Source organism: Spodoptera frugiperda, chromosome 9 (genome assembly GCF_023101765.2).
Source record: "Spodoptera frugiperda isolate SF20-4 chromosome 9, AGI-APGP_CSIRO_Sfru_2.0, whole genome shotgun sequence".
NCBI classification, from domain to species: domain Eukaryota; kingdom Metazoa; phylum Arthropoda; class Insecta; order Lepidoptera; family Noctuidae; genus Spodoptera; species Spodoptera frugiperda.
Genome location: NC_064220.1, coordinates 1,184,288 through 1,207,247, shown reverse-complemented (window position 1 = coordinate 1,207,247; position 22,960 = coordinate 1,184,288). Strand labels below are relative to the sequence as shown.

At 36.7% G+C, this 22,960-nt stretch overlaps 2 protein-coding genes across 7 annotated transcripts in view; one reads left to right on the top strand and one right to left on the bottom strand.

The window, feature by feature from the left end:
• Nucleotides 1–3,706: 3,706 nt before the first annotated feature.
• On the bottom strand, nt 3,707–17,413 carry LOC118270908 (cleavage and polyadenylation specificity factor subunit 6). 5 transcript variants are annotated; one of them, XM_035586708.2, is made up of 14 exons: nt 17,247–17,413; nt 16,909–17,121; nt 11,853–12,068; nt 10,697–10,808; nt 9,854–10,098; nt 9,483–9,665; nt 8,919–9,018; nt 7,800–7,910; nt 7,232–7,329; nt 6,742–7,047; nt 6,346–6,557; nt 5,643–5,690; nt 5,273–5,371; nt 3,707–5,044 (listed from the first exon to the last, which is right to left on the bottom strand). In XM_035586708.2, the coding sequence occupies exons 1-14, from the start codon at nt 17,310–17,312 to the stop codon at nt 4,852–4,854; spliced, it is 2,202 nt and encodes a 733-aa protein (XP_035442601.1). In that variant the 5' UTR covers nt 17,313–17,413; the 3' UTR covers nt 3,707–4,851. The 5 variants fall into 5 exon arrangements, with proteins under 5 accessions (XP_035442601.1, XP_035442602.1, XP_035442603.1 ...); XM_035586709.2 differs by having other exon boundaries at nt 3,707–5,032; XM_035586710.2 differs by having other exon boundaries at nt 8,937–9,018.
• Nucleotides 17,414–18,264: 851 nt separating this feature from the next.
• LOC118271225 (ubiquitin-like protein 3) overlaps nt 18,265–22,960 on the top strand; it is a 154,939-nt gene continuing 150,243 nt past the window's right edge. The window contains exon 1 of one of the 2 annotated variants that reach the window (XM_035587227.2): nt 18,265–18,656. In XM_035587227.2, the coding sequence (XP_035443120.1) occupies nt 18,627–18,656 (30 nt within the window). In that variant the 5' untranslated portion in view covers nt 18,265–18,626. The remainder of the gene's footprint in view (nt 18,657–22,960) is intronic. The other variant, XM_035587228.2, reaches the window with a different exon arrangement.

Here is a 22,960-nt window from a genome sequence, read left to right as displayed (position 1 = left end):
GGCCTACCTAATAAAGAGATATAGTGGCTATTATAATGAATATCTATCAATATGAAAACATAACTGAAACACGAAACGGAATCATATTTATAAGAATTTTGTATTGAAGAAACTTTACCTACAATGAGGTTAGTTCCAACGGCTATTTCTAAAGAAAATAGCCTCGGGAATGGCCGTAATAGATTTTGTCGTTCGTAAAATTATGAGAAAACATATTATATAGTAAGTATAAAAAACTATCGAAAGTCAATAAGTAATTGAAGGCCTCAGGCAATTAAACATGTCTGCGTACTACAGAACTACATGTCTATGTACTCATATGTTTTTCTATCAATAGGCACAATCAATTTATTTACTAGGTCACAATACAAGAAAATAGACAACTTAAGAAAGTAGGTCCAAATACCTCCCTTCCTAATCCCCGTTTCCCCTTCATCATCATCAGCCTATAAGTGGCCACTGTTGACCAAAAGGCATCTTCTCACACAGATAATGTTTGAGCATTAATCACCACGCTTGCTTAATGCGGGTTGGTGATTTCAAACCGTTTCCACAACAACCCATTAATTCCTAACTCCCAAAAGGTCGGCAATGCACTTGTAATGCCTCTGGTATTTCGGGTGTCCATGTGCAGCGACGATTGCTTACCATCAAGCAATCCGTCTGCTCGTTTACCAGCTTATACCCTAAAATTGTACTCCATGATATCTAGAGAGCTGTTTGATAACCTCTTACAACAAAACTGAAACTACTGAATGGAATTCGATGCCATGCTATGACTTGGAATAGAATTTTAGCTATAGGAACTTACGTTCATACAAATTACGTTACAAGTTCTTCATAATATATTGGTACTTAATTAGATAGATAGGTAACCAGAAACTATAACTTCCATTGGTATTGGTAATGAAAGCATTTTTTTTTTCGTTTTAACACTTTACATTTGAAACCCTACATAGTTTTAAAACTATTTTATCCCCAGTGCCGGCGTTAGGGGGTGCGTCATGGGCCGATGGCCCAGGGCGACAAAGTCTGGGGGCGCCAATAAAATGAACAACTACTACCAACACTTGATATTGCTTACCTCAAGTGGGCGCCACAATATTTTCGCCCGGGGTGCCAGTGGCCCCTACGCCGGCACTGTTTATCCCCCATACGAGATCTATATCACGAACCTCGCTCGGAACTGAATATTTACCAGCTATTTGAATAGAGAGCTGCGCGTGGCAGATACATTTTGTTCGTTTTCTAATGTAGGTACGAGTTACGAGTCTAGCAAAAAAAAACAAATCTGTGTTCGTAGCTGGAATGGAATGGAAAGTCCATTTAGTTTAGAACTTTTTGTAGATAGAGTCACACTAGGTATAGGTACCGGATGAAATTACCATTCGGGAAAGTGGGAAATACTACCTAAAATAGATATGATTAAACTTGGTAAAAAATTGTTAAATTGGTTTAATTTTTTTTAATATGGTCTAGAGTTATAAGGGCACGCTACCAGGGAAAAATGGATGCTAACATTAACACATTAAATACCATGGGAGGCAAAAGTGACCAGCGCTAGCAGAGGATTTGCCTTCAATAAATTTTTGTTGGCAGTCAAAGTCTTAATATATTCGAAATAAGCATCTCTGCTTATTCCATCGGGGAACCAAAAGGTGTGATAATATGTTGTATTAACAATGACATTTATGAAAACTATTGAATCTGCGCAGTTACGTAAACACAGAATCTTAGTCGGTAGGTACCTCCTATGTAGTACTTAAAGATCCCATCGTACATTAAGCCGAATGACCCTTTTAGGAAACTGCCCTTTAGGCTCCACTGCGTAATAAAATGATTTTCCTATACATATATGGTATTTTATTTTATTTATCCATTTATATCGCTTCTAACCAACTGTTGTATATCGTTAAAGAGGCATGTTTTCAACATTTTTATATAAATCTCAACTTATAACTTTATAAGCCTATAGGCAAGCTGGAATTAAAAAAAGATGACTTTGAAAAGCTTGTTTTATTAGTACATTCTGTATCAACACTACGCCTTGTTTGTACTTACTACATGGCAGTCTTGGCAGTACGTTACCTAGGCGTTTTCACCGACCCGGAGCTGCGAACTGCTTAGTGGTGGGTTACTGAGTAGGAACAGGACGGTTTTTAGTTCACCCGGGCAGGAGAACTTATTGATGATTTTCCCCTCAAGAAAGCAACATAAGCTTGTTAATGGGATACTAGTTACCTCAATCATTCCATACTCTTTTTGCCAAGCTATATGTCACGTACCCGCCTATTTTTATAAACAGTTGAATGTCCTTACCATAAAAACGGTTTACCGCAACGAAGTTATTTTTAACCTTCGAACAATCACCCTTCAAGGCAAATCGCCCATTCATTCAATTTGTTCAATATCTGCTCTGAATCCGATATCATCGAAAACAATTTACGAAAATTTTATCAAACGTGTTAATCTTAATTGCTCTTCGGTGACTGATTGATTTTTTCAAGTGTACCTATAAAATAATCAAGCTGAAGGGGTAGGCAGAGGTGCTCATTAAATGTCAAACACTCATATTTTGTCAGTTATGTTATGAGTCCCATGCATTCCCATCAGGGGCGTAGCTAGCGCAGTATCTGCCGTATCAATTATACGAAACCCCCGGGCTACGGGGTATCGGTAAGTCCCCACTTGAAGGCTTGAGAGACAAGGAAGGCGGTAAAAAGTTTACCCCCTCAAAAAAAAAAAGAAAGGGTCCAAAAATAACTTTATACGGGGCCCCGCCAAGCCACGATACGCCATTGAATTCCATGTACCTTACTAGAGAATGAGTTTTTTGACATAGATACACTGAGCATCATTACTGAATCTAGATCAAAGAGTATAATAAGTATATAGGGAAATTTTGATGGCTGAATACAGGTTTTTTATAACAGACTGATATGGTAGTAACTGAACTAAAACGACGATTTTCAAGAGATGACTTGTGGCTGATATTATAAGGTCGACTTGGCGGCGCGGGGGCACTGCCGTGTCCTGAGACGATGGTAAGTAAAACTTAATAATAAGCATTGCTTGTCGAATCTCGTTTGAGGCAACTCGACCAACGAGGCAGTCTGCAATCTCGATTCCCAAATAGGTACTATTGGTAGTACGTATCTCCAGTCATGGAAACTCTTTGTTTCAAAGCATTGTTGGCAAGTGCAGTGAGGCGTTCACGCTCCTATTTGCAGCTATATTGGACGAGCACGTGGCTTTTGTACTACGGATTTTTATTAGCCCCTAGAGCCGCACTATGTTAAATAAAAAGACGAATGCAATCGGCCGCACTTGCAAAATTAAATGTTTAAAATATTCCTACTACCACCTAATCCTATAATTTTAAATGTTTCTAAAATCTATTTCTTAATAATCCTACTAATATTGTAAATGCGAAAGTTTGTGAGATGTTTGTTACTCTTTAACGTCAAAACGGCTGAAGGGATCGAGATGAAATTTGGAACAGAGTTAGATTATTGTCTTGAATAATACATAGGCTACTTATTATTCCACGGGAACGCGGGCGAAGCCGCGCTGGTGGACGGTCTACCACCACCTTCTTATAATAATTATTACTAGCTAAGCTTACTAGCTTAATGCAAGCTTGCTAGCTTGATTAATGAGTACATAAATATAAACAATGTAGGGATATTTAAAATATAAACAAGTCTTAGTTTATGTATTACATCAATTTATTTAATTAACAGCTAAATCAGTGTCATAATCTAATCATATGGAACATCCATACAAGAATATCTTAAAACTTACATGACTAATCTTAGTGTTACTGATAGATTTCTCTATTGAAAACTGTATGATTAAAAACCATGGGAAAATAAAAGGTGATACAATATGCTTGATGACTAACCATTAAACCATGACGTGAAGAAAACACAATTAAAATTACGCGAACATAATAGAACTACATTTTTTCCAAGTATACAGGACACACATGGTTTCTTAATAAACACAGAATTTATAGTTTGATCAAGATGTACGAGGGATTTTTGGAATGTCAATTTTCCTTACATCTGCAAAACAATTGGATAATTTTGAAATTAATGTAGGCTTGGAAACAATTTGATCTACGAATGTCTGAGCTCAAGTCGCTCAAGTAGTTGTCAATCTACACATCCACTTTGTATTTACATCTTGCATTGCAAAAATACAAAATTATTTGGTTAAATAGTTCATTACGGCGTATATTCTATCCTATTAAAAAAGAACGGATTTTACTATTAATCCTTTGGTTACTTACTGCTTAAAATTCAACTATTAAAAAGTATTTTAGAATTTCAGTACATATTGCTTTTTAGAATTATATTAGCCAGACCACCTCTATTTGAGGTCGATTCTGACCAATATACAATACAACGTACATAACAAATCAAGTTGCACAATATTTTATACCAAACTGGTATTGTCCAGAACTGAAAATCCCTGTCTTTTAAAGGATTTGTACGTAATATCAAACGTTTTTAAAGTCAGCTTATTGCTCCACAGAAAAGTCCATTGTAACCACACAGATAACCAATCGCACGAAACGTAAGTACTAGAAATAGTGACTAAAATCAAAATGTAGCGCACAAGCGTAACATGTTGACTTCTAATGATGACGATGGTATGCAAAACTGTCGATTTGTGTTTAGTTCACTAGCAAAAAAAGTATTTAGGGAAATACATTGCGCTTTGGTACCAGAATCTGTGTATGTATCGTGTGTACTGTCGGAGCCATGGCCTGTAGGGGGTGTACTCTGTGTAATGTGGTTGAATTGGCGGTAGTGGTCGGGGCGGAGCGAGGCCGCGCGGCCTGTGCTAGTGCCTCGCGTCGCGGCGATGCTCGCGGTCTCGCTCGCGCTCCGCCGGCGGTGGCTCCCTCTCGCGTCGCTCGCGGTATCTCTCGTCATAGTACGGCGCTCCCGCCGCCCGGGACTTGGCTCCCGAAGCATCTCCGGCGCCACTCTCTGCTGTCGGCTCCACTGGCGACTTGCGGGGCCTGGTGGTAGAACTAACAGTAATTAACGTTAATCATAAGGTACACCCTCGTTTATAATATATACAAAAGTATTAATCAACGTAGATTAGAAAGGAAATTGATATTTTCAAATTTATTGACAAAACTCTACATTTAGCATCATCAAGTAGCAAACGAAGTCTAAAATAATGGCAAAAGAAACAATTTATAGGAAACATCTCAACTGATTGGTCTATTTTAATAAATATCAATAATAATTACCTCTCTTCACGGCTATGACCTCTGTTGTAATGGTCGGCACGTTCCCTTTCCCTAGACCTAGACCTGTCGCGTTCGCGCTCACGGTAATCCCTGTAATACCTGTAACAAAGACATAGCTTCTATTAACACCTTTATTTATTTAGGCAATCCGCTGTAGGTATAGGTACGAAAACCACACTAGACGCAGGGGTACACATGACAAGCATACGTCGAAATCTTCACTACTTGGGTCGTTACTTCATGACAAGGGTAATGAGAAAGAGTACAAGCGAACACCGAATACCAGCTAATAGAGAACCTAGTATACTGTCACGCTAAGGTAAACGTGCGTGATGGTAGCGAGCATTTTGTGAAGAAACGCGACACTTACGCATCGCGGTCACGTTCACGATCACGTTCCCTCGACCGTTCCCTGTACCTGCAAGCAAGGGCAGAGCGTCAGGAATACTTTAACAGTATAGGAGCCGCCGACTCTACGACAGGAACAAAGAACGTCACTCCTTCGTATTACCTAGTTAGCCCTCTTGCAATGATCGATGAATACATGCATGACTATGTATGTGTTACTATCTAAAGACTTAAACTAACCAAACACGATATAACGTACTTGTCATGAAAAGTGATGTGTATAAAATTTAATTACTTAATTTACCCGCATTTGGTAGACGGCGCAAAGGTTTTTTAGTTGAGTTTTTGCAACACTAGGTAGGTGAAACCTTGAAACCATGTGCATGGCTCGACTGTGGTGCTTACCACGGAAAGCCCTTGTTGACCACACTATAACACTCAATTGTGCACTATAATATCTCCTGCATAATGTACCACATAGATGTGTGAAACTTGCCACTGTGGCCTAATTTGATCAAGGTACACATTGCTTATATCCTTAACTGCAGCTTCTACTTGATCTCTCAATATTATACTCCGAACAAACTATTTCGAATAGGGATATTGATGAATTGATTTCATGTGTTCCAAACAAAAAATTAACAGCAATACCTGTCATATTTTTTGTAAATAAGCAAATTGCAGAGGCAGTGTGAAGTATGTGAGTATATGTGTGAGTGGGTTACCTGTCGCGGTCCTCCCGGTCGCGGCTGCGGTCGCGGTACCTGCTGGCGGAGCGCTCGCGGCGGCGCGGCGTGCGGTGGTGCGCGCGGCCGTCGCGGTCGCGGGACCGGGACCGCCGCGACCGCTCGCCGCTGCCGTACGACTTCGTCTCTACTCCGTGCAGCGTGTCCTGCAGCGATGATATTAGGATCTTGCACCGGTCGTCGTGTGCAACCTGGTGGTGGGGAAAAAATTATTAGTATTGTGATAAATTAGGGTTGAAACTTTAGGGATTGTTTTTATCTAGTCTTTTGATCTAGATCTCCCTGTGCGTCGTCTTCTTACGCGAATCCCAAAGAGAACCGTTAATGCCAGCTAGTGCACTGTAATTGTCCGTCCTATTTATACATCACGCTTACCTTGCTCTGTTTGATGAGTGATATAGCAGTGACGAGAGTCTCGATAGCGGACGCGTACTCTCCGGCCGCAGCGTCGCTGACAGCGCGAGCGATGGCGCTCGATGATACTGTGCGGTTGCGGGACATTACTTCTTCAAACTCTGCCTCGCTGATACCGGCGTGGGGGGCGTGTGGGGGGTGGGCCGCATGGGGTGCATGGGGCGCGTGGGGGGCGTGGGGTGCGTGGGGCGCGTGCGCCGGGTGTGCGCCCCCCATGCCGGGCCCGTGGTGCGCGCCGCGCCCTGCCTCGCCTGCGCCCGGGTAGTTCTGTGGAACAAATAAAGCCACGGTTAATACACGTGACAAGTTACAAAGCAACATTAAGTAAAAGGTAATCGCGTCTTTCGGAATGAGCATATTAACGAAAATAAGTATGGTAAGACAAGAGGCTTCCGAGCCCATATTTGATCAACTTCGATTAATTGTATAGTTACAAAAGTTTAAATTTTACCTGTGGTGGTCTTCCATAGGGTTGTCTTGCGGCGGGCGGTGGTCCTTGTGCCGGTGGTGGGGCGCCGTGAGCTGGGTGACCGTATGGGGCGCCTGGACCTGTTACAATAGTATAGTGTAAATAGAAGTCCCATGTGTTTAATAAGTTGTCGAGCTGTTTGTCGCACAATGATGCGTCGACTTTTGCCACTGATATGGCTTGGAACTACTCAAGACACGTCACCTACGTCTACAGTCTACTAACTAATTAAATTAGCTCTTGATTCAATGAAATCTTCCACTAAAATCAATCACTATAATAAAGTCTATATTTTTTACCATGTGTTGTTATAATTTTTTATTTGCTGCAAGGTCAAAGTCAAAGCATTTACTTCAATTAATCCTAGATTAGACACTTTTGAAACTTAAATGTCAATTATCCATCAGTGAAGCTAGGTGATTGTTCCAAAGTGTAGCTTAACACATTGAACGCCGTGGTGGTCACAGGTGACCGACGTTAGCGGAGGATTTGCCTTCAACAGTTTTCTATTGGCAGTCAAAGACTTAATTTTCTTTCTTTCTTTCCTTACCAGGCGGTCCAGGTTGCGGCGGCGGTTGTACAGCGGGTTGTGGTTGTACGGGCGGTTGTTGCGCGAAGAACGCGGGGTTCACGTGCGGGGCCGGGGCGCCGCCGCCCACGCCTGCAGACAATTAACAAGGGACTTTATACTTCTGTAGAGTACTATGTCACTAGAGAAAGAGGTATTAGTTATTGGTATAAGGGCTAGAGCTAGGACCCCTGTGTAATTTTTTTCTTGTCCAATTAACCATTGTGCAATTCAACATTTGACATCTACAGTGATAGGATAGGATAAGATTAACATAACCTCACATTAGTACAGAAAAACGATAGCCCCCATTTGTTTGCTTGGCAAATTACAACAAATACGAGATCTTGTGAAATGACCATTAATGAAACATAAAATAACGCCTTCTATTCCTGAAGGACCATAAAATACGTAACATAACACCATTTCTTTTTAAGTCTTATGTAAGTATAAATCCAACTCTAGGTTCAAAATCGAAACTGAGATTCATTGGTCAGCAGTAACTTCTGCCAATCAGTAAGACATAATACACAAAACATAAGATACAACGGTATCCTTAGTACGAGTTTGCTTTATGTTTAAAGTAATAGAAACGAGAGCGCCGAACGCACTCATACTAAGGGTACAGATGACAAGTACACAGACAACAGACAAACAACATACATTAATTAAGCTTTAATGTAGTGAAATGATGCTACTTATATTTGAAAAGGAACCTAAGGGGGTAGGAATACTAGTATTTATAACAAATCTATTTGAAACAGGGACATTGAGGCGTTGACATTTAACATGAATAAGGTTGAGATTCAAATAGAATTTAGATAATAAAAATCGGCCATTTTGAAATTGGATGATCATTAATGACAAATACGTATAACAAGCTACTGTTATTAGATTTTTGATAACATAATAAACTAATTATTATGGACAAGAACATTAACAGTAGCTTTCATCACATTAACATAATGTTACTGGTTAGAAGTTAGAAGTTTACATGTACATCAAACTTCAAAGAGTTTTACCAGTTGTTCTCTGAAGCCAGCGTTAGTTTGTTAGTATTTTTAGTAGCAGTAATGATAAAGAAAATGAATGAGTGCGTACCTGGGTAGGGGGGCATACCTGGATGATGGGGCAAGGGGGCTGGGCCCCTGGGCACGCCTGCCAGCCCTGCGTGTCCGGGGGGCAAACCACCCGCACCGCCCTGAAATATAATAACATCATAGAATAAACTATTTTTAACACGCTTTTATTGTATCATCATGAAACTTGGCAATTAATCTAATTTAATCTACCTAAGATTAAATTAGATGACCATGCAAAATTATGATATCATTAAGTTAGTCAGAAGGCCTAAGTACGAGTTTGTTTTACGTTTAACGAGATTGAAACGTTACCGCGTTTAGCCCTTTGATTGGTTGTTTCATTGGAGGCCAAACAGGCCAAACGCAGTAAAATTTCGATCTCATAAAAGAAACTCGTATTAGGCCCTTTGGTGATGGAATCGGAAGATAGCTAATGCAGCCTTGGACTGCTTGCAAGGAAACATATTGGAGTATAGTCTTGTTATTTAGGTCCATTTTTCCTGATGACGAGGATTCATGACTAAAAGCGTGTTTTTAACTTATTAAACTAATAAATGGAATATGTCTCCGATCATATACTAACCGGGTGGGGTGGTGGCATTTGATGTGGCATCTGATGTTGTGGGGGCCCGTACTGTGGTTGTGGGTGCGGGGGCAACTGCTGCGGCGGGCCGCGCGGTCCCCAGTCCGGCCCTGGCCGACCACCAGGACCACCTGGACCTCCGGGACCACCGGGCCCGCGTTGTAGCTGAGGTGGGCCTTGGAACTGTTCACAAAATATTGTTTCAACATAACCATTACATTGTAATAAATTAAGTGAATATAAGTCACAAATTAATTACAAACAATCGAGAATAGTGGAACCAATTTTCATGATAAATATATCAGATTCAACTCCCTTCTGACAGCAGAATAATATCTAAAAACGGGCTGTTATAAAGAAGAGTAACAAACCTGCATAGGTGGTCCCCTTGGTGGAGGGCCTTGATGCGGCGGAGGTCCTTGATGTTGCATGTGGTGTGGTGGTGGTCCCTGGTGCTGCGGCATGTGGTGCGGCGGGCCGTGCGGGGGCCCGTGCGGCCCGTGCGGCCCGTGCGCCCCGCCCGCCGGCCCACGCAGCTGGTGGTGCGGCGCCCCGCCCGGCATTATCATGCGCGGCCCGTTGGGGCCCGGCCCATTTGGCCCACCGCCAAAGAAATCTGTTCAACATTTTCGTGTAAATATCTTGTTCTATAAACTTCACGGTAAATAAAGACATAAAAATATGTACGCCCTCTTATCGCAGTGTTGATGGAGCAGTATACTATTCGTATGCTTCAAGTTACGAATATAAAATGTAATTTCGCCATGTATTCAGCAAATTTATTGTTTATTCAATGGGATGGGGAGATCTCGGTAAGTTTGGACATTTCAACGTTTACGAAGTACCTAATAATCTTTACGCTCAACAATACAGAAGATACGTAATCACGTGTCATTTAAATGTTAGTATTGTTAGTATCCATAACAATTTAAGGGGACCAGAAACCTTTATGACTCTTGATAGTAAATTAGAAACAGTTTATTCCATCCCGAAATTACTAAGCCGTTACGGTCCTCTTACACGCCCCTTTAGTAAAATACTGAACTTGAGATTGGCTTCTAAAAACAGGGGCATTCCAGTAACTGCACATTTTAGTGCTTGTTACAATAATTTTTGTAACAGAACTGGCGACGGGTTAGTAAAGTGCCTTTGGCTCCCCTTTTCGGGAGTTGTAGGCTTTTTGTTATGTTATATGTTCCATCGAATAGTTTTACCTCCAGGGTGTGGACCGGGCGGGCCGCCCGGGTGTGGTCCTCTCATACCTGGATTGTTAGGTCCAGGTGGTGTCGATCTAGTCTTAGACTGACTCTCAAACTGGTTCAAGGCCTGTGAAATATACGCTGGTTGTAACCTATTGGCTATTTATACATTGTCAATATTAAGACTACCCCTATAATCAGACTCCGTTTCATTTGAGAAGAGTAGTGAGATTTTAGAAGGTATGTGAAGTTACTAGTTATAGTGATGATGAAATCGTGATGTTTTATGTGGACTTTATGGTTTAGATTATTCTATCAATGTTTTATTAAATTTAACACTCCACTCTAGTCCCAAAATCACAGTAACCTTCCCAGATGTAGTACCTATACAAAACTTGAGCCCTTTCGCACCCGATGTTGTGTCGTAAACATAATTCTGTGATTCTACTATCGATCGCCATGAAATCAAACACATCCTACAATAGGCTAGATTTGATAAAGATTTGTTCTCGGTTTGCTATTGTCCTACAAGAGTATGTATTACGGTTCGTGTACGAAGGAGCCAAACTATGGTTCAATAGGTATGTATTCGTGATTGAAATGCTATAATGCTACCTACTTTATAAAGTTACTGACATATCCTACAATTGAAGTGAATCTATCCTACTTATGTTTCGTTCCTATTCTAATTCTGAGTACCTACTTCTCAAGATTTCTAACAGATAACAACGATTAAAGTTTTAATACCAAGAACTGATTACCTACTATTTCATGTAATTTGAAAACTAATAATCTTTGAACAGAAGATGCTCGAATACTTTCGACTTATACTGGGGCTCATAATCATTAGATAATGTGCGTCACGCATCGTCCCATCTTCGAATAGTTGACGTAAGCCTAATAATTCGGTTAATCTACGATTATTTTTACTAATTATGAATATACGCAAATAATATCGGATATCTGACTATTTATTCCCTACTTTTAGTAGATTGCTTACTTGACACAATACAGATTAAATTGTTTTAACAATAAATGACCGAAGCACTATTCGTAATCGCAGAATCCGACTACTAGTCACTGGTGTTATTTATTGTTTCGAAACAATTTAATTTGTATAATAATAATTTCTGTAAGTATTCAAGATAAACCATTACCCCTCCCTACTTACCTGCTTAGTGGGTAAAGTGACGACGGGATGTTGTCCATGTATCTCTTTCTTGGGCAGTCTGTCCATAACCATCCGAATGGACTGGTCAGAGCCGAGGGATATGACGCAGAACCCCTTCGACTGTCCGTTCGCCCTATTCTCGAAGAACTTCACGTCTTGAAAATCAGTAACGCCAATGTCTGCGATGGCGTTAGCAATGTCTTGGTCCGTCGCCCACTGCAAAAGGTTTTACCAAAAACTAAACCACGATACAAAGCTGGTCAGCTAAGCGATAAATTGTATACATACGTGATGAAGCCAGCCACGACTCTGACGTATGGTACCGCGTCCAACAACATAACCATTTAGCGCGAAAGTCTAATTCATTGATATTTTAACGCGATTTGTTCTTACGCCAGCTAATGCACCTAACTTCCGTAAATATTTGTGTAGTGTACAAAGCCAAAATGAATGTGTCACTCAAAACGTGTCTGTGAACCCTACACACATCTAACTTTTTGCACTAATTTTAAGACGAAGCACTACTGTTTTTTTTTTACTAATGTCATACTCTCGCATCTATCAGGAGACTTTGGGAAAAAGGAAACAGATTTTATTGTTACCATATTTTTATTGTCATTCATATAACTTTATATCACAGATATCGGAAGTATCAAGTTAAATAAATAGAGCAGTTCGCAAAACTGCAGACTCCATCACTCTCAAACGGGACACGGGATCCTCCATAACAGTAAGGAAGGATAGCTCACTTAGTACAAGGATTTAACATCTTTAGTCAAGTAACAAAGTTTTTACACTTTAATTGTATCACGACTTAAATTATTCAAAATCAGTCTAATGAAGATAGGTGATAAATACTTTGGTACACTAGACAAGATTTAAATAAAATACCTTACGTACAAAAATGTTTTAAGCAGGGAGTTATTACATAAGTAAGAAGTAATATTAATTTTAGCATTATTACAATATATGTATTTATGCTATCAACCATCTGCCAATATTGAAATGTTACAGGGAAATATAACAATGTGAATAATTCTTTAATTACAATCCTTGCAATACTATAGAAAACGTGATACAAAATCCTGACAGAATATAAATTACGTGCGGCGACGCGAAGTATCATTTTATCTATACATTATTGAATTTAAATACTATTATTATAGTGTCAGTACTTTTAAATTTATAAGTATTATTATAATATTTTCGCCCGGATATAAACATTTTAGAGGTATAGTAGATAGATACAGGTATTTATAATTTTACTGTAGCGATAAACATTCAACAATTTGCGCCAATTAAAAATTAGTACATGATATGTTTACACAACAACATAAAATTGGACAGGTTCCAACCGCAGTACAGACAAAATGTGAAAACAAATCGGCCAAGTTTAAAGAAACATAAAAGAAAATAAAACAATAAAAATATAATCAAATTAAGACACAAATAGCTACATAATACGCGGAACAAGCTCAAACATCTTACCTCTGAAAACCTGATAAAGAAAAACATTAGTTAAGTAATACATAGGGTCAACCAAACCAGAATATTGAGGGCACAGGAGTAATGTTCATGCAAGTCCTGTCTCAAGATTCCGATTATTAAATGACAAGCATGTTGCAACAGGCGAATAACGCTATATACGTCACTACGTTATGAAATATATTGTAGAACGCACTCCCTCACTACACCCGACGAACTAGTTTATAGCCTACACACAGTACGCGACACATAAGTCTCTATGTTATTCACTAAAGCAATGTATAGTAACGATAACAGACAACCATTTTGACAATATTGTAAGTTATTTTATGTCATACAGAACACTTGTATCATATTTGTACTAAAATATGTGCAAAGACAGTGTTTAATATTATCAAGCAAAATATTCAAAGATGTGTGGTTAACATGTAATCACTGGGAGAGATATCTATATAATATATTATGTTACATGAACTAATATATAAATACATATAAATCGGTCATTCTTCTCAACATTCATAGTTCAGTGTTCACAACTCACATCAATGAGAACCACAAAAGTATGTTCATTTAAGTTTCATGTTCATTGGTCTGAGGATGTCAAATAACGAGATATCCAAAAAATAAAATAATGTCAAAACATGAAACTTTGAAATTGTCTTTTACTTTTGTAGTAGGTCTCAAGTCACACTCATACCGACATGCCAAAATTTGCCTTAATCACAAAGACAGCAAGAGTGACTGCCACAAAACCGACAATGCAATACATCAAAGAGATATTTACAAACTTTCAATATGGCTTGTACTTATTGAACCCAAACATAGCTGTTACAGAGGGCAGCTGCTTTAGCTGCATGCTAAAACTGTTTAGTCAGTACAGTTTTAAATCAAACAACTATTTTTGGTTTGAGTATTGGGTGCTAACATCAAATGATTATTTTCCTATGTCTATATTCTGAGTTGTTATACAACTGTCAGGTATTTATCATTTTACAAAGAATTACCCATAACACAGCAATGAATTTAATGATATTACTATGATAATATGTAACATGAATACATTTTGTCTCAATGTGAACATGATTATTTTATATTTGTAATGTATCACATCACTATGTAGCAAATCTAAACTATCATCTGTTGCTACTCTATAACATCATATTTCTTAATACATACAGTTAATCATTCTTTTTTAATTCCACAAATGAATTTCATCTACATGGTTTATGTAAAATACATAATGATTTTACTCAATAAATGAAGTTATGAAACTATTTACAAACAAACTAAATGTAATTCAGCCAGGAATCAATCAAAACAAATATATGAAGTTACTTATATTCCTTTGCTGTAACTAATCTAAAATGAATGAGGAATGGTGATGTTAAATGTACAAACCATAGTATAGATAATAATATATCCTAAAATGCAAATATCTCTTTGCACATTTCCAACTAATGTTACTATGAACTCCAATAAAATAAAATATGAAAACAATAGAACATTATGAAAAATATCACAGATTGAACATGACTCTGCAAATAGCAGAACATGTGAAACAATATCTCAGAAATTGCCAAGACCTTTTCCTCGATCAGTGCATAAATGAACTAAAAATATTTGTATAACACTGTAAATTTCTTCACATAGATTATAAAACCATTGAAATTACTTTTGCTAAGAACAATCTGTGTGAAAAATTTACTGTTTCTAAAATATTGATATTTGATATAATAAGTATATTTAACCTGTATAAAATGAAGCAAAAACAAGATGTGTGTTGTATTAAGCAATAGGTCTTAATTATCTTACAAATCCTGTATAAATTGTGACATGTGTGTGAGAAGATTTTGAATAAGTTCCTAAACACAATCTAAAATTAGGATTTATAACATAACAATTGATTTAGTAGTAGTAGTAGTAGACAACTAGCATTTTTGTCAGTTGACAGAAATGCTAGTTTTAGTAATTAATATTATGTAAGTATGTAAGGACATCTTAACAGAGTTGTAACAGTATTAAATAGGTAACTAGAGACTGGATTATGGACAGTAACACCTAAGCGATACAAACATTCACTATAAAATTAAAATTTAAAGAAAATCATAAACATTTTCTTTTCCAAATGCCTTTCAGTGATATTTGTCTTATAGTAGGAACTTCCAACTAGGCATTTGAAGGTTTAATTTCTAGTCTTACATTTTGATGTTTAAAATATTTAATAGCTAAGACAAGCCTAAACTTACAACACAAAGCTACAAAATTAAATATATTTGGAAAGAGATAGGCACATCAAAATTGATGCGTAAGTATACAAACAAAGAACAAAATAGCAATAAATAGTTTTTAGCATATACCTAATCCAATCTCTCAATAATTTTCAGCTGACAATTGTTATTATACTTAAATTAATTTGTCAATTACACTTCCTTGTTTTTGCTTCTATTATTTAGTATAGCAAAATCATATGTAAATATACAAGAAATATTTTACGAGCATTAAACGAGCTTTGATCGTTAAAGACCAATCTTCATTAATGCTCATTCCATTAAGATTTTGCTACACTTATGACTTCATTTTAGTAAGATATTTAGCCAAACAAATAATTTGAGGCCTTATTAAAAATTAAATTTTAATTTTTTAAAAATATAATTTAGAGTTTGGTTAAAAATAAGGCCCGTGACTCACATGTGCGGCTGTGCAGTTACTGTTTATACACAGATGCACATAGACTAGATAAAGAATTCAGCAATCAAATGAAAATTTATAGAACCTATCACTCATATTGATTTATTTCTTGCTTCTACATTTTGTACCATAATGGTTTTAATTTTTTCATTCGAATAATATTGTTATCAGTAAGACAATTGCAAGGTTCTAACATTTTCATCTGATTGCCAATAGGAACTGCCATCTGTCCTCAGATTTTGATATTTTTGCCGATGAATTTATAGAAAACGATTTGACACATATTTTGAAATTATATCACAGTTACTATGTAATGCAGTAGGTATGTTGTATTACTTTACTGAATTTTTAGATTACAAAATAATGTTTTAGTGTTAACAACAAAATGACAACAAATTTTGATTAATAAAAAAATATCCAGATATTACTAAGAAATAAGTATGTGACATACAAATTAGTAACAAGTTATCATTAAAAATGCTTTATGTTTTATAGATAGAAGATAGATATACATCATAAAAACATGTTTTACACAATCCCAACATTCATTCGGATGATTGTAAATAGAACCCTGATCTATACAAACTCTTGAGTTTGATCTAAGTAACTTCCAACAAATATCATGTGATTTGGCTATGAATATAACTTACTTAGTTCAAACTCAACCCTGAACGAATTATATGCAACTTATATTTGACATAATTATAGCAGCTTATGTAAAACATTGATTATTATCTAGACGGCTCGATAACAAAACCTGAGTGGCGAACGGCAGTTCTATCGACATCCCTTTTTCTCGTTACCAAGAGAAAAACAGACATCCAAAACAATAAAACTCCTATATTTACATTATAATCTAAATGAGACAAAATCATGTACAAACCCAAGTTAGGTTGCCGACGTATAGCTGAAAACGGCGGCCATGATGGCCGTGGTTTGATGCGTTGTTGTGATAATTCACGCTCCCGTTGGTCTCCTCCGGTGGATGCTGGTGCTGGGGTGCCGCATTTGGTGGTCCATCGACATCGTCCGGTTTGTTGGGTGGTGCAGCGATCACGTCGTCATACAAATCCACATTTTCACCGCCGAACTCGTCCTGAAGGAGACCGCCCAAACAAATTTATCACAATACATAGCTTATGATACCAAAAACACGCCGCAAATTAGTTATTACAACATGTTATACGAATACAATGATTATTTTCAATAAAATTTGCTCACCTGACGGTTAAAATCTGCTTCAATATCATCAGCATACAAATCTATATCCACGCCTCCATCCGCCATTTTGCGAAATATGAAGAACAAAATACACTCCAAACCTCTGGCGCGTCTGCGCGAGCCAGACTCGCTGGCATCTATGCCTATACAAACTCTATGGTTCAAAACGGAAGCTAGTGTTGCAGGTATTTACAAACAGTTTTTTCCCATCTGAAAATGCACTCTATGTCAAGGTAGAGAAATGTGTAAATTACAAATAATAAATGCGATTGTAACTACGTAAAATAAATAATAAATTCTGAAGGATACTAGACATACTAAGCATCGTCACTGAATTCACTAATGTTAATTGTTAATGGGTAATTATGGATATAAAACCTTTACAATTTACTTATATTTTCTCTAGGAATAATAAATATAGAAATAAAATGTGATAGAAGCTGGCTATTATTACGTATGTGTATGTAAGGTTCGAAATAATAATATAACTAGACTGTGTAGTGATGGTGTACACACTTTTTGTATTGTTCCTGAATTCTTTGTTTGGGTTTACATTTCTCTGTGATACCTACTGATAATTTAGTCGTAGTTAAAAGCAGCAAAAATGAATTTTAAAAGAATTCAATAATAAAATTCGATTTTGATACTTTTATAGTCGATCTAGTACCACATTGTTTTGTCTTTGGTTAGAATTTCACCAACTACCTTTTCTTTTTGTAAAATAGATGGCACTGCTTGCTACTTTCAGAAAGAAGTCACAAATTGATCAGATTTATCTACTCGATACATTGTAATTTACACTAATACATCGAAGCATAAGTGTGTAAATAATTTTGTTTTTATTAAACATGTGTAATAAATAATCCACAGCAACGTTAAATCTACATTTTTCATGACAAAATATATTTTAAATGCTGCGCCATCTGTTGATAAAAATATTTAAGTTGTTCAAGGACATTGTTTGTTATTGTATAGCGGTGCCCTCTAGAAAAATTATTGGAACTTATTGTGACATAGATGGCATGCGCGGGGCGAGAGGTGGGACGGGAGGGACGTTATCCATCCCTCGCCATTTTCCGTCAAGCTCAACTCAATCAAGTTAGCTTCTGTCAGTCGCTGTGTTTGTGTATAGTGTTGTGAAAAATTATCTGTGTCGATGAATATCAATGGGAAATCGTGCTGATTACGACTCCAAACGATGGGTCGATTATTATGTTTGTGGCTTTAATGCATCTTTCGATCAGTGATAATGGCCAAGTGATTGGTAAAGTGGAGTGTTTTGTGTCGTATGCTGGGCTCTCACGGGTACTGTGAGATCCTTCCTCTGGATAAATCGTCCCCAAGACGACGTCAGAACACAGAACAGAAAGGTGACACACCATGTCGTCGAAAAACATACCAGGAGATAAGGTATGTTGTGAGTTGGCTACGTTTCCGAGCATTTTCGGCCGTAAAGGTCATATTTTTTTGTTTCTAAACTCGCTCCTTTCTCTTGAATGTGACGAGCGTTTACAACGATTACATGACCAATTCATAAAATACTCTAGACTGCAGGTGCTGGTTATGTTTGCAGCTATTTTCAATTTCTGAACAGTATCGCTTTATTTAGGTTTCAATAATATTTTGACGAGAAATATTTTAAGAAATTGACCTACTTTACTGGCATTTGATAATGGATCTTATTTATTCTCCTATAAGAATTTAATTAGGAAATTAATTAACAACAATACCGGATTCTATCCTGAAAATTATGAAGTTAGTATCTATTTTAATGTAGTCTACCCACCAGCTAAAATATTATTTGTAGGTACCTAATTCAATAAAATAATAAAATTCTAGAAACATTAATGTTAAAATTTTATTAAGACATTTAAGACAATAATAAATAAATAAATTGTGAGTATCTAGAAGATAAGCAAAGCCATGCATAAGTTGAATAAAAATATTTATTTCAAACTCAATGTTGTGTCTTGTTGGTGGTCAGCAGTGAGTTCATCAGTTAATCTTTCTCTATCTGGTAATAAAATTAGGATCCTCTGTAAAAAAAAAATGACATTTCAGATGTAAAATCAAAACATTACACACCACAACACCACCCCTAACTATTATAAAAAAGAAATAAAAATTAAACATCAAGTTCATAAATATGACTTAAATTTTCCCAATTTACTGACACCTAACCAATTTAGTTACTTACCTGAAATAAAAAAAACAGAGGTGGTAAAGAAAATTGAAGATGGTTCCCTTAAAAATAAAGTCTTATTGCATTATAAAATTGCTTAAAACATACCAATGCTTTAAATTCACCAATGTTTAATTTTATGAATATTAGTTTATTGCCACTCTTTGCACTTTACTACAAATAGGTACCTTTTAATAAGTCAACAAAATGTAGACTTTTCATTTTAACTACTTTGTCTACCTCCCATTATTTATTCAAGAACAAAAAGAAAACATTGAAGAAATACTATACTTTATACTTTTATAGTTATTGTTTTATCAACTTGTAAAACAATAGTTTTATTGTGTTTCTCTACATAGTACAACTCTCCATTATGTCTTCTGTCTGAAGTCCTATTTTATAAAGTCCACATTTAAGTAGTTACCTATCTAATATAAAAATGTCTTAACTATAATAATTATTTTATTAAACAATACAACACTTCCATTTTTTTAGTAAAACCCAGTATTTTTTTTTTCAAGGGAACCGCTTTCAATGTTCTTTGCCATTTCCATTTTTAATAAGTCAGGTAATGTCCCTAAAACATTCTAAGTCAAAAATAAATATGCTAAAACCGGCATCAAACTTGGTTTGGACAAATGCAAGATAACCGCGCACAAAGATACATACATGCAGTTCAAACATGAACATACAACACTTTATTTTATTTCTAAAAGTTATACCTAGACATATTTGCTTTAAACTTCCTTCAATTTTCTGTTGTAGATGCATACAAATCTGCAGATAAAAAGTATCCCATGTGTTATTCCAGACTACAACCTAGCCCTGTTCCAAATTTCATCCGGAACCTTTTAGCCATTTTGAAGTGCAACAAACAAACTCACAAACATTCACATTTATAATATTAGTATAATCTTAATTTAACAGTACCTAACTACCTAAATAACTTTGACAAAAGAATAACCTACCTATGTCCTCTACTGGACTTACATTTTTTATGTTTATAGTTAGGTAGGTATTTTTGTATCTTTTTTTGTGTTGTAGCAAAGGTTTATTGCTCATACTCATAACATAATACCTTTTTACAAATAGGTACCTAATCATTTGTAAGAGGAGAATTAGTCACAATATTTTATTAGATCTATTTTATAGTACCTATACCTATTTAATCATAAGAACTAAAAGTCCACACCCAATTTTATGATCTAAATGTTAGCTATTTATAGTAAGTAGGACTACAGAATAAATTAGTACAAGGTAGGGCTGTGTTCTAGTATTGATCCGAAAATAATAATTTCGTATTTCGTATTGTAATATAAAAATAATAAACTTAATGAATATTATCGTTTGATGAATGTTCTTTTCTTTTGTAAATAATATGTTTTCTAATTTGATGAAAGCTTTCCACCCACGCATGGCGATGAATTAAGTTGTTATTACAGCAGGAAAGCTGACACAAACAATGACAGTCTATGGAGGTTGGACAGGCTGTATGAACAATAATAAACTAAAGTGACACCGACAAGTCTTCCGTATGAACGCACTGCTGAACATCCCGCCTACGGCCCGCAACCACCTTCACGAAACGGCACTACCAAGCTTAAAATATACACTAAACATTAAAAACTAATTCTTATTCCTAACCATCATAAAGATCAAAATTTACTGCAACGCGTTCTGAAATTTGCAATGAATCGTGTATTTTACTGCAGTCGTTATTTCAGACGTGACTTGACGAATCCCAGATTGATTCAGGCGATGCTCAGACCACGGTCAAAAGTGTCGCGATGTCTCTTCAAAAAGTAGGTCAATGCGACAAAAGTCGTCCCACTAAATCAGACCTTAAAGGACCTCAATGCGGTGGTCCTTTTATATACAATAAGCCAACGGGACCACATTTGCGGGTATGAAAGCGAAGTGAAACGTAACTACAGATTATACGAACATAAATTTCCAAATCCGCCGCCATTTGTGGGAAATGTTTTTTTTTTTCTTTTGTGTGTCAGAAGCACAGCTCTATCTAGTCTGTGCGGTGACTGGCTTAACTGACGGCCATCCGAATATTATGCAATTTGGGTCCCCGACAATCTGCGTGCAATTTTATTTACGGTCTCTGCGTTGAACGGTTTTTTGTCTACTTACTTTTACGAGTTAAAATTCTGCTCTGTTTTGCTTCTACTTTCATACTTTATAGCAGCTATAAATAGTAACTAATTCATGAAATTCACGTAAGCCCAACTAGGCCAAAGCAAATGAAGCTCTGTTTCATAATAGCAAAGTATTAAAATAACTTGTATTTAAGTTCGCAATGGCAATTATCGCTGAACATGATACCACTTACCTACTCCACATTCTTGTTCAAATATTTGCGATTAAACTAGCTACAGAACGAAGTTAGTGTACCGTTGAATTAGCCTGACTAGCACAACATACATTTCTGTAGGTATTTGATTGTGTATTTAACTATTTACCAGTCCATTAGATTTGTGCCAAATCTGGTATTCGGTGGAATAGTTATTATTACGAGTATTTACTAAGCTTTTATCATAAACTTCTCTCTAAAGGGTAAAACTAATGGTCGGTGAGACGAAAATATCTTAATGAAAAAGCTACTGGACTAAAACTATTGGAAATGTGATGAACATTTTACAACTAACCACTGTTGATATGAAAAAAACATTAATAAATGATATTGTAACTTAAGAAATTCCGATAGACCATAGCAGCATTACAAGGGTTAAATTGATAACCTCTTTTTTTGAGTCGATCAAAAAAGGAACAATGGTGTCGTTTAAAAACCAAATTTAGATACACGGTGATGGCATGCGCTTCCCCGTCTCTTCCATTATTCCCCGCACTTTAAATTAACCTCTTTTGTATAACAAGGGATCAAGTTATTGAAGTTACTCAGAAATACTTTGTTTATCTATGGGAGTAGCATCTAAATAGAATGCAAGAGAGCGTCACGCTTTTGATGCCTTTAATCAAGCTTTTGTCAGTCAGCGTCGGTTCGTAATCTTTTATTTGTACGAAGATATTTCTTGATTTAACGTAGTGAATAATAAGAGTCCCTTTGTTCTACGCTTATGGTAGGTTTGTGAACTTTAGTTGTTTGTTTCAATGTTTCAAGAAGATTGTTTATTGTTGTGGTGATCATGTTACAGTTGATCTAAGTCAATTTAAATGATAGATATATTTTGTTATGGTTAAAGCCGGTAGACGAGCAGACGGATCACCAGAACCTGAGGAAACCTCCCGAAACACCAGAGGCATTACAAAATAACTACGTTACCGGCATTTTCGGAAGATTGGGAAAGGGGTTAATTGGGCCTCCGGTAACCTCACTTACACAACGAAACACAACACAAGCGTTGTTTCACATCGGTTTTCTGTAAGACCGTGGTCATCACTCCGGTCGAGTCAGCCCATTCCTGGCGAAGCATTGCTCTACCACACTTAAATATAGTGATAGGTTGTTGTACTTAGTTAAACCACATTATTTGTAGTTATAGTAAACGGTAACAGTTCTTGA

Coding starts and splice junctions, on each gene's coding strand:
- LOC118270908 (XM_035586708.2), bottom strand. CDS start 17,312: ATGGCGGATGGAGGCGTGGATATAGATTTGTATGCTGATGATATTGAA. Junction 7,330..7,799: donor GCCGCAACCTGGACCGCCTG/GTAAGGAAAGAA, acceptor CTATTGTAACAG/GTCCAGGCGCCCCATACGGT. Junction 6,558..6,741: donor CACTCATCAAACAGAGCAAG/GTAAGCGTGATG, acceptor CCCCACCACCAG/GTTGCACACGACGACCGGTG.